Raw genomic sequence first — 17262 nt, forward strand, 5'->3', positions numbered from 1 at the left:
AGAAAAAGTCTACAAAAACGGCAAATTTTTAAAGTAATTTTTTGATATTTGATATAGAGCGCAACCTCTGATCTAAAATTTACAACTAGTAAATGATAGAACTGTTTCTTAGGATTCATGGACATGTTTTATTTTTTAGATCAGAGGGTGCGCTCATATTATTTTTCTTCAATGAAAGTACTCAATTATACCCGTTTTTCTAAAAATTCAAGAACATTGCAATTTCATAAAGCCAGCTCTCCTAGACTTGGACTTTGTGGAGAATTTTTTAATAGGATATGAAAGTACCAAGTCTCTATTTTATTTTAATGCTTTAAATAGAAAATCAAGTGTTGATCAATTAATTGATATATCTACAGGGCCATTTTATGCATAAAGTGAACCGACTTCTTTATGGCAAGTCATCAGAAATATAATGTAAATATAAGAAATGAATTTAATTTTCTGAAGATTCATGAGGTATATGAACTACAACGCTTCACGCCGGCATTTTTATCATTACGCGCTTCATGAAATATGCCGGCGTGAAGCGTCGTAGTTCATAACCTCATGAATCTTCAAAAATTAAATTCATTTCTTAAATAACTTGTAAATTAATTTAAAATGAAAGGAGATAGCAAGAGCTATTGTCCTTGTAATATGCATATTACCTTGTAAGTTTATTGTTAATTTTTATACTGCTGCAATCAAGATCCAGTGGTATATCTGTTTGTCTTTGTAGACAAAAACTAACTTTACCCATATTATTTATTGGATGGGGCTATATGGGTTTGTTAATTTATTTCACAGGTGTATTCCTTGTGGCATGACCTTTCTTTGTGTACCACCAAATTGACCTCTTGACTTTTACCATAGATTTTGACCCACTTTAACCAAAAAACCCCCAAACTTTAACCTTGCATATGGCCATATCTCATGAGCAATTGGTGCTTGGGCTTTCATACTTCACATGTGTTTATAGTGATTGGACCTTTCAACAGGTAAAATGTTTTTTGACCTTGACCTTAAAGTTTGGCCCACCTTGTAAAAAAACTTTAACCTTGGCCATAACATTTAAACTTTTTTTTGTATTTGACCTAAGAGTTTGTTTCTGAGTTTTAAAAACTTTAACCTTGGCCATGAACAGTTAGCACTTAGGGCATTGTGTACATTGTGTACATTTAGTCCTTGGAGACAACGTCTTCTAATAAACTGTTGGACTACCGATGGGCACTTATTGTGCTCCATTAAGAGCCGATTAGTTTTAAATTTATATTCCTTTAAAGTTGAATTTTAAAAAATCGATTAGAAAAGAAAACACTTGCTGTTTCAACCAGTTCGACATTTAGATATATTTACGACTTTTTATCAATTGACAACAGTTAATTCCATCCCTTGAAATTCCAGAGGTTGAATAAGACACCTTAAGAAGAGCTCTTAAGAACTGTACACATTACATTTTTTCACATAAGTATTTAAAGATCAACTTTTTTTTTCTTTTGGGTACATGTTTATTTTTTCAAGATATTAAAAACTTATAGAAACAGACTTGCTAATATCGACCATATGCATGTATTTTATGTATCAAAATGTTTTCACATGATTCATTCTTCTTTCAGGTATATAAACAGCCGTCACTAGATAAGTCTTTATTCTTCTTTGATTCACTCCAACTACATCATCGGCAACTTATTTCTAGCTTTAATCTGGATAGCAAATGCGTCTGCATTGATTGAATCTGTAAAGATAAAATATTGAAGCAATATGTATATTGAAACAATTTTTAAAATAAATACATGTATAATGTAAAAGTACAATAAAATATCCATTAAATGCATACTTGTGACTGTTATTACAGGCATTCATTCTTTTTAGCTATATGGGTACTACCGGTATAGTTCTTTAATTGAGTCTACACTCATTGGTTAAAAGTTAAATTGTAATAGGATATCTGCTGATTATGAAATAAATAAAATGAAAAAGTAAGAAAAGAACATGGAAAAGAACAAATGCTAAAAACCCTTACCTATGGAATCCGGATAGGACCATGCAGTACACTATCGCACCATCCAGCTACGACTTTAAGGGTCCTCCACACACCCACAGCTTATGTTCTCATATTATAGAGCTTTACTTTAAACAAGCATTTCAACCTTTAAAAACTGTCCAGGGATTAAAATGTAATTTATACTGATTTTTTAAAATAATTATTTCACAAGTTTCAAGAAATTTTTTCCGAGGCGTTTCCATACCTAGCACAAAAAATTTTGTCTTACCCTATCGTATATTTTTAAGCTCACAAAATAACCATGAAAACTTTTTTTTTTTTTTTTTTTTTTTTTATTTAATAAGTGCTTTTTTTTTTTTTTTTTTTTTTTATTTCATAAGTGCAAGTACAAATCAGCAATTATTTTATAACAGCATATACAGTACAATAAGGATAAGTCTTATGATTGCTGATTGAGGGGAAAGAAGAGAAAAGAGAGAAAGGGAAGAGAAAGGGAAGAGAAGCTGCTTATTAACAAATTAGGAAAAAAAACCTTGTCTGTATAAACATTTATTTGATCACTGTTGGTGATTCTAAAAATCGAGCAAAATAGTCAGAGCCTTCTAAGTATGAAAAGCCAAATTTCCCAATCTTTATGAAAATCTTCAAGATTACAATTTTTGGTAGCTATGTACTTTAAAGTTGAAAGATGAGTTTTGATATCTATAAATAGTCCATGGATTGATAATTTTTCATTAAGACACCGCTTTTTGTATATGTAGGATTTGAGAATTAGGAATATCTGGTACAGATTCTTACAACTTGAGTCAAGATCTAATCCCAAAATAAAAGAGCAAGGATCTCTTGGAATAACAATATCCCTTGTTTGACAAAATTCAAAAAATAGATTGATAAGATCTTGAACAAGGGGACATTCCCACAGTATATGATAAATTGTTTCTTCAGCTGAATTACAGAAATTACACATTTTACTATCTTTCATCCCCACTTTAAACATGAATACATTAGTGGTTAAGATTTGATGGTTAATTCTATATTGTAACCATTGTAGTTTTGTACTTTTAGTACTGATAAAAGGTAACTGAAAAATTGCTTTCCATTGTAACTTAGATAGAGTGAAATATTTTCCCCATTTTGATTTGTAAAAAGATGTGACATTTTCTTCTGTATTTAGTGTGTCATACATATTTTTGGTACCTTTTTTGGATGAACAAAATAATCTTATGTAAAATGGTATAATTGGTCTAGGGTTATTGTTTTCTTTGACAATATCCTCACTTTTTAGACTGGTTGTAATAGAATTTTGTATACTATAGTATGTAAGAAAATTAGTTTTAATGTTGAACTTATTCTGGAGATCTTGTAAACTCAAGAATGCTCCATTCTCATCAAGCAAATCGTTAATATATATAATATTCTTATTATACCATTCAATATAGAAAATGGACTTTTTTCCAATTTTAATTTTTTTATTAAACCATATTGGTTGAGCTATAAATTCTTGCCATGATTTTATCTTCATTTTATCTTGAATATCTTGAAAAGCAATCAATGTATCTTTCCAAAAAGGATTTCTTATAAGGTGCAAAATATCATTAATCTTTCTACTCTACAACAGGAGTCCTTATTGATTTTTCTCGAGATGTATTTCAGAGAAAATGAGTTTTATGTACTTTTATAAATAAAATAAATTTCTGTAAAAAATGTGATGATCGATAAAAATTAAATAACCATGAAAACTTAATTTTATCGATCATCACATTTTTTACAGAAATTTATTTTATTTATAAAAGTACATAATACTCATTTTCTCTGAAATACATCTCGAGAAAAATCAATAAGGACTCCTGTTGTAGAGTAGAAAGATTAATGAATTAGATAACATCAAAAAATTGAATTAAAATTAAATGCACTGATGTAGAAAAAACATTTTCAAAATCTCTGGCATCAAAGTTCCTTTTTGGAATTATCTTTCCTGTTGTTCTGGTCTCAAAAAGTTTGGCAAGTCTCCGCTTACGTCACAATACTATATTTAGTAATATACTGGCCACTGAACTGGACAAAAATTATAGAGGAAAAACTAGAAACGCACACTATTTTATCAATATTTATAAACACACAATGAGATAATGTATTATTGAAACGTACAAATTAATGTGCCGAAATTTCAACATGTTCAACTATCAGAAACAGACTCGATTGATTAGCCTGAAAGTGTAAATAACCTATGCGTTTCTCGTTATACCCACCGGTACCTGTTGTCTAGGAATTATTATCTTTATTAACATAATCCAACACGTCTATTGTTCTTTTATCAAAGAAAAATACCGCACATCCATTTCATCGGTCACTCCGTGATCATGCCATGTGTTGATTGTTTACAAACGGTGGTAGGACAATTCGTTCATGTATATTCTCAATAAAACCGGAAGTAAAAGTATTTTTTCTCTATATACGTCACAGGTCACATGGTGTGGAGGACCCTTAATTATAAAGTCGATGGCGCGATAATGCAATGGCGCGATGACGATGATGCTATTGCGCGATAATGCAAATGCGATGGTGTGATAGCACGATGGTGCATTAGTGAATATTGCACCATCGTCATCGCTATCGCACTATTGCTTCATCGTACTATCGCATCATCGCACTATCCCTTCATCATACTATCGCATCATCGTCATCAAATTATCGCGCCATCGTATCATCTTCATCGCACCATCGCCTCATCTCTATCGCACCATCGCTTCCTCGTCATCGCATTATCGTGTCATCGCAATATCGACTCAACTCGATGGTGCGATGATGCGATAGTGAAATGTGTGGCCCTATCCAGATTCCATACTTACCTCTTTGCATATTGCACATTGTAGTTCCGGGACAGACGACGAAGTTTGGCATCGCTGATTCTCGTTTATCAAAGTCACATCCGGTGGGAGGGTAGAATGAGATGGTGAACCAGGCCCTGTCGTTCGGACATCCCCCAAAACTGTGGGAAATTGACCAGTGTCTGTTCACTCTGCCACTAAAATAAAGATAAAAAAGCTTAACTTTAATTTCTCTTTTTATAGCCAAAGGTAGAGATATCTCATTGGCAGAACAATGTGAGCTCTAAATTCCAATAGTAATCCCTTCTTCAAACTATGTTCAAAATTCCTATCCCTAAAATGGGACTGATTTTTCGCACTTTTCCCTAAAAACTCTGGAATCGCGCCTCAAAAAATGCAACTCATATAATCTGACAGGTACTATTACTTCATCCAGTTTGCTGTATAACTGTCTTATGGTTTTTGAGTTCTGTACCTTAATTTGAAATAAATAATGCTTGATCTATATTCGTATAAATTTCATAATCTTTGTAGAAATCATCCCTTTAGATCAAATTCAAGTCATAGGGTCGGAAGCAAATTGCAAATTAAAAGGGGGGGGGGGCTAATTGAAAGTAGGGGTAAGGGTGGCTAAACCAACCAAAAAAGGTAAACACCAATTTTCAATGCCTATATTATGTCATAATATAGGCATTGAAAATTGGTGTTTACCTTTTTTTTGGTTGGTTCAAAAGTGGGGGGGGGGGGCTTAGCCCCCCTCGGTTTCGACGCCTATGCAAGTAATTTTATATTTATTGATATCATTTATGTCTAGAGTCATTAATTACGTACTCTTGTATCCCTTGAAGAGAGAAAAGATTGTATGTTTGGGTTGGTGTAAGATCCGTCCAAGATGAACTTTGGATCCGCCGACTAGAAAACCAGTCGGTGTTGTTGCTGTTTTTTCCGTCAAAAATAATTTCTCTCTTTATTTCACTGTTGATAATAACCAGAAATCGAACCTTGAATAGAATATTATCAAAATCTGTAATTCCTTACGATCAAAAATTGTTTGTTTGTTTGTTTGTTTCTTTTTTTAAATCAAAGACTAAATCTGCTATAAAATTTAAATTACTGGTACCAGTAGATCTTAATGTTATGTCTTGGGTGACTTTGTCAACGTTATATCTGTTGAACGTCTAGTTTTTCCCAGCTGTCGATCAGACCCGTTCTGTATGGCGTGAAGCACCCTGGTACCTTAGCCAGCTTGGTGCAGCGTTCTGGAAATGAACCCCTGACTTCGTGCCGAACTCCCTGTGACTTGTAGATTTCATAGGGTGAAATTCCTGTCAGACTCTGGGCTTTGAAAGCAAGAGTCCAATCCCCGTCCTGTACGTCTATAAATAGTTTTACATATTTTTTTTTATAAAGATTTGTGATAATTATAAATTTATGGTATCTCTTGTGAAAGACAGAAATAATACGAGGAGAAAAATATTTTCTCACTCTTTACAAACATACATGTACATGTATTTTAAAAGACTTAAATTTTATGACTGGTTCTGTGTTGGAAACTAGGGAAAAAAAATACATTCACTGTTAGCGTTAAAGTAGAGGTTTCATTTCCTACATCAATTTGAACTAACATTAAATTGTCCATGCCTTTTTTTTAAGAAATAAAATTCAAAGAACACAACGATATTTCTAAATATAATGAGAAAATTAAAAACAAATAGACTTAATAAAGTCTTTTTATTAACTCAAATTTATACTCACATTTAGTTGAACTGGAAAGTTCATTATCAGAAACTGAAAATAAAATTTCACGATTATATCATAAATTAATCAAGATTAATATAGATTAATTATTATCATGAAAGTAAATTATAAAAGGAAAATTAAATAAAATACAACATAAACAGACATAAAAATACTATACCGAAACTATAGCCACTTCCAATGCTGAGCTTTAGGTCAAATGCAAAGTTTTCTATATTTTGAGTGGCATCATCTCCTGCTAACATTATGTTTCTCCCCTGGCTCAGGGTAAAGCACAATACATAAAATACGAATTTTGTTTGAAATAGCAGCATGCCTATCTGACTCTGTTGCAAATTACGAATGACTTTAATATAGGTCTATCAAATTATATTTATACAAATAACGAGACTAAAAATTGAAATGATGTATTTACATGTATTTCAAAATATTACGCTCACCATAACTAGATGGATGCATTTCCAGTCTACTGGTAAATCATTGTCAAACTGCTTTGACCTAAATTACTCACGATCTAATACCACATTCATACGACGAAAATTTGCTTATGTGTGCAAATTTACATATGAGTAAATATACACTCGTAAGTAAAAGTTAATTTGCGATGCATGCGTTCAGACGAGATTTATGTACTGTAAGTAAATCCTTATCTTTTCATATAAAATAAGGAGATTACAGATTCAAAATTGTGGATTTGTATAGAAAAAATGTTATTTTTTACAATTTGGGTATAAAATTAACTTTTGAATGTTCCTCAAAGTAAGAAGGGGGAAATCCGATCTATTTATATTTTTGATACGGAAAAAAGCAAACTTAATAACTTTTAGGAAAAATTTACACATGAAAAAATGAAAATTAAAATCATTGTTAAAAATTTGAAAATGTCTTCGCCTCGGTCCTAAAGTCTATAGAAGATCCATCTGTGTTAAGAAAAAGATGGCTGTTGCCATCTACTGAATGGCGTTTTCAGCAGAATAGAGCTTTTTGAAAAATAGCTAAAGGATTACATTGTTTGTGACGAGCTGACGCTTTGCTTGTCGAGAACTTTAAATATGGTAAATGCTATAAAATTATATTTTCACGGTTTTAATTTATTATGGACTCTAAAAATGCATATAAAATAAATAATGCTCTTTTTAACTGTTTATAATAAGATTTGTGTTTTCTGTCCCCTTTTGTAAATCCGTTAAACGTCGGCGATGTGTATTGCAGTTGACCGACTTTAGCGTGGGAGAGACGTGATCTCGGCTACTTCCTTTGATGTGGAGAGAATATATTTTATTTATTAGACTATATTTTTAATTTTTTGCAACATCACCCAGTGATATAATGATGTTTTCACATCAAGAACTGCATTATAAAATGATATTTTTTTTATTTTCAATTGAGGATATACTATTTGGTATCGATGATCATTTACAACATTTTACAAATATTTCATGTATTAATAATTAAAACAAAAAGAACATTACCACCCACAGTTGAACATTACCTCTGCTACTGACTGTTTTGAGCATCATTAGTTCTGATATCCGTTGGCTTTGAAAATGATCATCTCATGAAAAATTAAGTTCATATAATTATGCATATACATGGATGTTCTTTTCCACAGGATAAAACTACATTTTCCTAGAAAAATTATCTTCCCCTTATCAAGTGCGAATTATTACTTCTTTAATGTTTATTATTAATATTATATCTCTTGCAAGGTGAGTATATAGATATATTTAACTTTAGCACGGGTTCCTAATGACAATCTTTATGTACTTTTCGGAAACAACGTCTTCCTATAACCCGTTGAAATACAAATGGGCACAAATTGTGCTTCTTTATGAGCCAACTTGTTTTTATATTTCTTTGAGGTATACATGTAATTATTAAAATTTTTTCTGCATGAGAAAAAGGAAATACTTGCTGTGTAAACAAATTCGACATTTAGATATCATATATCGACGACGTTTTATCAATTAACAACAGTTACTTCCGTTCATATGTTGACTTGAAATATCCAAATGAACTTCAATTCCTATTTTTTTTAAATCACAGAATATAGCTGCTAGATCTGTTTCACATTTACTGACTGTACATGACTAGGGTCTTCTTACAGATATTTACATTTGCAAATGTTTGTTCTTATATAACACTATTTGAACAAGGTGTTTTTACATCTCGGTAAAACATGTTCGTCATGTGACCATAAATTGATTGTTTAGTCATAAGCGATCTACGTAATTTCATAGAGACGTCATAAGTGAACGACGTGTTCAACGTATTCAAATTATACCATTGAGTTTTGAAAATTATTAATCTTTTATGGATTTTAAACTTCAGTGCCTTTAACTATTTTTAATAAATCAGTCACAAATGTATATATAAGTAATAAGGTATCATTTTTTGAGTTTTATTGTTATGTAAAACGGGTTGGCACATAATCAAATCTTCCATAAAGCCCTTCGGGCTTCATGGGATTTGATCACGTGACCAACCAGCTGCAGATCTGTATGTAGCTCTCCGAAAAAATATATTGATAAACCGGAGAGCTACAGTGCCACCCATTGAAACAAGAGGCCCATGGGCCTTATAGGTCACCTGAGCATTATGCAACAACTTTCCAGTGATTGAATTTGATTCATATTTTAAGCCAGATGCTATGGCATTCACAATTTTGAAAGAGCTGGAAGTCCATTGGTCATCATAACTATACACTTAGCTGTTACTTAGTTTAGTTACTTAATACCCATAGGCAGGGTAGGGGAACAAAAAATGCATTTCAACTAATCAGTAATATTCAGCAATAATCAGTAGTGTCCCTACCACACATGAACCCCTGACCCTTAGGCCTAGATCCACACATTGCACAATTTTTGTACAGGCATTCTTGCTTTTCAAAAATATTTGATTAATACCAAGGAGCAGGTTTCAAACAATTGATTATATATTATATTTTCAGTATATACATACCCCCCCTCAATGGAACCCCTGACCCTGGGGCCTTGAAATTCACAATTCTGGAGGATTATCATAACTATATACAGGTAACTCTTGATGGCTCGAACTTCGAACTCTCGAAGTTCTTGATCGCTCGAAGTGAGTCTCCGGTCCCGATTTTTTCCCTATATAACTAAGCAAATTTACTCTTAATTTCTCGAACTCTTGATCTCTCGAAACCCTTGATCCCTCGAAGTCAAAATGCAGTCCCGCTATGCATATTCTATTGGAATTTACCCTTGAAACCTCGAAGTGGCTATGTGTATACAATGTTACATAATTAGCGACTTTACCTGGACATTAAAATGGCCCCAGGAAGAAGACGCGGGTCTCGAGAAACGGGATGTTTATTCAGGTGACACTTACACTGCTAGGTGATAAATTGATTTATAATTAATCATATGTTGTCTAACGTTATATGCTTTTAAAATAATTATTATCAACTGTCTTACGATAATTCGGAGAAACGGTGTCAATGAAAAATAGTAAATTTAATACAAGACGAAAAACTAAATAATTTAATTTTTATTTATATTTCGAGTCAGTTTAACGAAATATGAAAAAGCAGAAACAGCCTCAATGTCAATATTATGACTGTTGTTGCACAAATACTTACAGAACTTCGTTCAACGTTTAATGATCATGTTTGAAGTAGTCAATGCTGTGTACGACGTGGTAAAATGTCGTTTTCATTTAACGAATGCGTAGTTTGACGTACGTATAAAAAAATAAATAAATAAACATGAAGTGAAGAAGTACATATTTTATTTACTCAATTTAATAAATATTTATCTACAATACGAAAACATACCGTTGTTTTATAAACACCACGTGTAAAATGTTAGCACTGCATGAAAATTATTACATCCGGTAAGACTAATTTCAAAACCGGTCAACAAACCCGGAAAATTCCGGACTCTTGAAATCTCGAACTCTTGATCTCTCGAAGTTTTCTCTCGGTCCCGCGGACTTCGAGGTATCGAGAGTTCATCTGCTTAATACCCAGGAGCAAAGAAGAAAATTTTCAAAGATTTAATGTACTTGCACTATATAATCAATAGAGCCCCGCCCTAACACCGGAATCCCTGACCCTGGGGCCATAAAATTTATAATTTTTAAAGAGGCATTCTTGCTCATCATAACTATATAGGTAGTTCATCTGCTTAATACCTAGGAGCAAAGAAGAAATTTTTCAAAGATTTAATGTATTTTCACTATATAATCAAAAGAGCCCCGCCCTAACACCAGAACCCCTGACCCTGGGGCCATAAAATTCATAATTTTGGTAGAGGCACTCTTTCTCATCATAACTATGCACTTAGTAAGTTTATTTAATACCTAGGAGCAGAGAAGAATTTTTTCAAAGATTTAATGTATTATCACGATATAATTAATAGAGCCCCGCCCTAACACCAGAATCCCTGACCCTGGGGCCATAAAATTCACAATTTTGGTAGAGGCACTCTTGTTCATCAAAACTATGCATTTAGTTAGTTTATTTAATACCCAGGAGCAGAGAAGAAGATTTTCAAGGAATTCATGTATTTTCACTATATAACCGATAGAGCCCCCCCCCCTCTTAACACCAGAACCCCTGACCCTGGGGCCATAAAATTCACAATTTTGGTAGAGGCACTCTTGCTCATCATAACTATGCACTTAGTAAGTTTATTTAATACCCAGGAGCAGAGAAGAAGATTTTCAAAGATTTAATGTATTTTCACTATTTAATCAATAGAGCCCTGCCCTAACACCAGAATCCCTGACCCTGGGGCCATAAAATTCACAATTTTGGTAGAGGCACTATTGCACATCATAACTATGCACTTAGTTAGTTTATTTTATACCTCGGAGCAGAAAAGAAGATTTTCAAAGAATTCATGTATTTTCACTATATAATCAATAGAGCCCCGCCCTAACACCAGAACCCCTGACCCTGGGGCCATTAAATTCACAATTTTGGTAGAGGCACTCTTGCTCATCATAATGGCCCTATTCGGTATAATAAAAATACACTAAAGAAAAAGTACAATCTGCTTGCATATAACGACATATAGATGTGTTTGACGGAGAAATTTTATATTTTCGAGGTATTATACACTCTTACATTTTTTTTCCATTAAGAAAAGGGGGGGGGGGAGTATTATCTATACTTCAGGTGCCTGTGATGTTACAGGGAATTCAACAAACTCGTTTGTAAATTCTTTGGACGTTATAAAGACCCTGTTAGCAAAGATAACCTATAATTGGGGCGTATTGTGACTGATGTGTTTTATATGTACATGCAGTACATGTAGGGCTCATATCATTGGCAGGTCAAAGGCAATTCTTACTTCTCCTAGGCTTTTGATAACACCCTGGAAATTCCTGAGGTCTATTTTCGTGCTTTGTTCACAAATGTGTTTCACAGATGTGTATTGTTTCTAAATTTTTTTAGATCGTTCACTGTATTTATCTTTACTTCTTTCATTTGAACCCAGGGCGTCCTTATAAATGTTTTGACAAATGTGAAGAATTTCTTGAAATGTAATGTTCTTGAACAGTGTAATCTGTTTTCTTTTTTCTGATGGCCAGAAAGAAATTTGACTGTTTACCCTTTGATAAAACAGAGATAAGTGAAGAATAACTGAAAATAAATTCAGAAATCCCCTGGGGGGTGGGGGTGGAGGGTAAGTAGCATTTTTTAAGCCAATTCCCTTCAATACCTATTTTTGGCATATAATACTACATTTCCTTCATATTACTTTACTTTAGTAAACAATGGGAAGGCCAACCAGTATTTCAATGATTGAACGTTTTATATAGTAAAAGTAGTGTTGGGAAAAAAGGGGGCAGCCCCCCCCCCCTCTCTGTTGCGACGTGCCTGACTTTTGAACAGTTGGTGCTAGGGATTTCATATACTTCACATACTCAGTATTTATCGTGACAAGACTTTTTTTCAAATGGAATATTTTTTTTAACTTTTGACCTTGACTTTCGAGTTTGACTATTTTGTAAAAGTTTGAACCTTGGCCATAACTTTTGAACGGTTAGTACCAGGGCTGTCATATTTCACAGCTGCAACTTCGATGTCAGGATTTTTTGTTGCAAAATTTTAAAGAACTACATGGATTTCAATGACTGAAAAAAATAAAGTTAATTAGCTTCTGTTGTTCATATTTGCTTTGAAAAACTATTTATAAGCTTCAATTAAATCAAAATTACAAAAATATTGATACCAACATAACGAGGAAATACTAAAGCAATCTGAAATGTGTTTCGTAAATGATATTGATGTCTTTGTTCACAATCAATTCATATTATAAAATCTTTGAACAAAATTTCATTTAACCCTCCAAAACACAAATTCATATTAAGGGTCTTATATAGTAAGATAATTGAATGTAAGACATTACACGTACTCAGTTACTTTTCATGGGGCATATATTCATGAATTATTGCCTACATGTATGTACATGTGACTGTATATATTCTCTCTCTTTCCTCTTATAATTACCTTTAGCCATTGAGCAGAGTTCTTGTTGGGATGTCCATGTTCCGTTGGGGAGACAAGTAGAAGTCAGGGACACGTTTACGTTTGTGGGTGTCGTGCAGTGATAATTCAGAACCGTCCCTACAGCGGTGGAGGTCACAACTACAGAAGTATTACCCCTATCTGGGTGAAGGCAAGGACAATCTATCAAATAAAAAATTAATCAGATAATCATATTACATTATTTACTTTCCAAGTTGACTTTTGCCCATAAGACCACTTTAAAAAAAAATGTTTGCCCACTTTCGACGAATTGGCTAAAATATCCCTACTCAAAACCTAATATTTGAACCTCCAGTAAAATTTTGAAAACTCTGCACTGATGTTGAATTTTTATAGAAAAAAATTCCCTCAAACCTACGTACTGCATTGGCTATATTTTTTTCATCCCGAGCCAGAAGAAAGCAAATAAATATAATTTATAGTTGGCTTTAACATGAATATGCTATCCTCAATATCAAACCTGACTTGACGCAGGCTGGACCCGAAGCTGTTATCACGCATTTACTCTCGGAAGAACACGGTTCACTGCATTCCTCAACATATCTCTGAAAATGCAATTTTCATGGTAGAGACTAGAGATTTTCGATTTTTTTATGATAACAGTGGCGAAGTAAATGGATGAACTAATATCTAAATCTTAATGATTATTAATGCAGATGTAAATTTCAATACTTGGGCGTCGGAAGCGGGGGGGGGGTAATGAAATAATAACGTCTTTCTTTTCTTTGGTATGGGAATTAACGTTGCAGCTTTTGCAGAAAAAAAAAATCAAATCGCGGTTCATTCAGTTGCTGCAACAGCTGAAACATTAATTCTCGAACTAACAAACATTGAAGGAAAAAATAATGTGTTAACATTATACCTTTGATGCTTTGGTCATCTCAACATACACATATTCCGGGTCCTGGACTATATCTGTAGGATGTAAATCGCCAGTTGATGAGGAAAGTTCACATTCTAATTGTTTTCGGTAGAAATTCAAGGATGCACAAACAGATCTAGCCAAGCACTCTTTCAAACACATCTGCAATCCGATTGGCGATATTTTGTCGACAACGTGTCCCGTTAAACGAGTGTTCGGAGTGGTCAAATTCGTAATGCAGCTGACATTTTTACAAAAAGAAATTAAACAGAAAACTGTGTCCACTAAAAGTGATCTTCTTAAGAAAAGCATGATTAAACATAATTTTACATACACTTTCTTTTGGTGAAGCAAAAATGTTCATTGACTGAAAATTGATTTGTTCAGGGAAAACGACTACATGTATTACAAATTCATGTGTTATTGGGCAGCGTAGTGTTTAGAAATTCATAAGTTTATTGTGCATTTTTTTAAATTACAGACTATTTTTCTTTAATTTTTGCAACATCACCTAGTGATATATGGATGCTTTTACATCAAGAGCTGCACTTTAAAATGATTTTTTTTTTATTTTCAGTTGAGTCTATACTACTTGGTATCGATTATCATTTACAGCATTTTACAAATATTTCATGTATTAATAATTAAAACAAAAAGAACATTACCACCCACAATTGAACATAAGCTCTGCTACTGGCTGTTTTGAGCATCATTAGTTTTGATATCCGTTCGCTTTGAAAATGATCACCTCATGAAAAATTAAGTTCATATAATCATGCATATACATGGATGTTCTTTTCCACAGGATAAAACAACGTTTTCCTAGAAAAATTATCTTCCCCTTATCAAGTGCGAATTATTACTTCTTTAATGTTTATTATTAATATTATATCTCTTGCAAGGTGACTATATAGATATATTTAATTTTAGCACGGGTTCCTAATGGCAACCTTTATGTACTGTTCGTATACAACTTCTTCCAATAACCTGTTGAAATACAAATGGGCACAAATTGTGCTTCTTTATGAGCCAACTTGTTTTTATATTCCTTTGAGGTATACTTGTAATTTATTAAAAAATTCTCTGCATGAGAAAAAGGAAATACTTGCTTTGTAAACAAATTCGACATTTAGATATCATATATCGACGACGTTTTATCGATTAACAACAGTTACTTCCGTTCATCTGTTGACTTGAAATATCCAAATGAACTTCAATTTATTTTTTTTAATCACAGAATATACGAGGGGCATTTCAAAAGTTCTTAGAACTGTCAAATAAAAAGATAACCGTTTCACGGAAATTATCGAGTTTGATATCATTGGAAAGATCAGAAATATACACATATTGTGACGTCACTTTGTAATTTTTATGACGTAATATCTCCGAAAATGATGTCAGAGTATAGAATGTTCAGCATACTGAAAAGTCGCGTTTTTATCCACATTAGACAATTTTAAAAGTTCTGCCAAAGGCTTATTTGAAAAAAATATTTCAAAGAAATTTTCATTTGCAAAGAAGTAGAGTAGGACTACGGTACCGTTTATCCAGAATTCCATATTTCATTGTATGGTTTGTTTACTAGCACGGTTTATGCCCGGTTATGCTATTGTTACATTAAAAGTTTAAATCTAAAGTTTAAACTTATCTATAACTATCTAGATAGTTATAGATAAGTTTAAACTTTAGATTTAAACTTTTAATGTAACACTATCATCAACACTCATTTAAGATTTTAAGTTACATGATACGACTGGATTTTCGGTCGTTTATAAAGCTCTCCACTGTATGAAATAAAACATGTTCTGTATAAAACTGAAGTATATTAATGCAGTTTTCAACAAATATATTTTGAATAACAGAACTCTTACCGTTTACAAATAAAATGTACAAAAGTCTTGCCCCTGACTTGTTTCTGTGCGTATTTTTTCTAATTAATTCAAAATCAGCGCCCAAGAACTCACTACTGCTTTTGACTCCAAAAAAGGTTTATAAGTTACACATACATGTAAAATCTTATTTTATTTCCATGTATTAAAATTTGCGAATATTTGGAGGCACGGTGGGGTTACAACTGCGCCCGCGCCATTTTGGATTTTGAGAGAAAATATGGAGCACACTAAACTTAACTTCTTTTGAGCCTTCATCGATCCCTCAAATCTGGTTAAAACACCTGACGAATTTATGCCATCAAATTTTGTAACACGATCGTCTATATTTCTTTGATTGTCAACTTTGCCTTTTCCTCGCAATTAGGCCTGTTTAACGCAATATTTTGAACGAGATTCGATAGAAACATGCGATGTTTGACAATCGCTTAAACCATTTCAGAACAAGGAAATCTGCGAAAAAGAACACCAAATGATAGATTGAAGTCTATGTAAACATTCCACCAACTGGCATTTGCGTCCGATAGCTTGCGCCCGAGTAATGAGCAAAAGTTGTTTTTAAAATTTCAATTTGATCAAATTGTGTCTTTTGTTACGTCATTTTTATGGCCAGTATCGTAAGCATGCGGAAGTTTGACGTCATTTTCGGAGATATTACGTCATAAAATTATAAAGTGACGTCACAATATGTGTATATTTTTCTGATCTTTCCAATGATATCAAACTCAATAATTTCCGTGAAACGGTTAATTTTTTATTTAATAGTTCTCAGAACTTTTGAAATGCCCCTCGTAGCTGCTAGATCTTTTTCACATTTACTGACTGTACACGATAAGGGTCTTCTTACAGATATTTACATTTGCAAATGTTTGTTTAGCACTATTTGAACAAGGTGCTTTTACATCTCGGTAAAACATGTTCGTCATGTGACCATAAATTCATTGTTTAGTCATAAGCGATCTACGTAATTTCATAGTGACGTCATAAGTGAACGACGTGCTCAATGTATTCAAATTCTTTCATTTGGACCCAGGGCGTGCTTAAATGTTTTGACAAATGTGAGGAATTTCTTGAAATGTAATGTTCTTGAACAGTGTAATCTGTTTTCTGATGGCCGGGTAGAAATTTGACTGTTTACCGTTTGATAAACACTAAATAGAGAAAAGTGAAGAATAACTGAAAATAAATTCAGAAATCCCCTTGGGGGTGGAGGGGGGGTGGCAATTATTTTTTTAAGCCAATTCCTTTCAATACCTATTTTTGGCATATAATACTAATTTCTTTCATATTACTTTACTTTAGTAAACAGTGGGGAGGCCAACCAGTATTTCAAGGAACATTTTCAATAGTAAAAGTAGTGTTGGGAAAAAAAGGGGCACCCCCCCCTCTCTGTTGCGACGTGTCTGACTTTTGAA

At 33.0% G+C, this 17262-nt stretch overlaps 2 protein-coding genes across 2 annotated transcripts; both read right to left on the bottom strand.

The window, feature by feature from the left end:
* Positions 1-1481: 1481 nt before the first annotated feature.
* On the bottom strand, positions 1482-6818 carry LOC134262835 (uncharacterized). Its single transcript, XM_062745166.1, has 6 exons — positions 6734-6818; positions 6571-6603; positions 6052-6191; positions 5647-5816; positions 4837-5012; positions 1482-1717 (listed from the first exon to the last, which is right to left on the bottom strand). Exons 1-6 carry the CDS (start codon positions 6816-6818, stop codon positions 1653-1655), a joined length of 669 nt encoding a protein of 222 aa, XP_062601150.1. The 3' UTR covers positions 1482-1652.
* A 5837-nt stretch (positions 6819-12655) lies between these two features.
* Positions 12656-14242, bottom strand: LOC134262837 (uncharacterized). Its single transcript, XM_062745167.1, has 4 exons — positions 13959-14242; positions 13557-13641; positions 13058-13237; positions 12656-12681 (listed from the first exon to the last, which is right to left on the bottom strand). The coding sequence occupies exons 1-4, from the start codon at positions 14118-14120 to the stop codon at positions 12656-12658; spliced, it is 453 nt and encodes a 150-aa protein (XP_062601151.1). The 5' UTR covers positions 14121-14242.
* Positions 14243-17262: the final 3020 nt, after the last annotated feature.

This window comes from Saccostrea cucullata, unplaced genomic scaffold (assembly GCF_032062105.1).
Source record: "Saccostrea cucullata isolate Sc308-1 unplaced genomic scaffold, CSIRO_AGI_Scuc_v1 ctg11813, whole genome shotgun sequence".
NCBI classification, from domain to species: domain Eukaryota; kingdom Metazoa; phylum Mollusca; class Bivalvia; order Ostreida; family Ostreidae; genus Saccostrea; species Saccostrea cuccullata.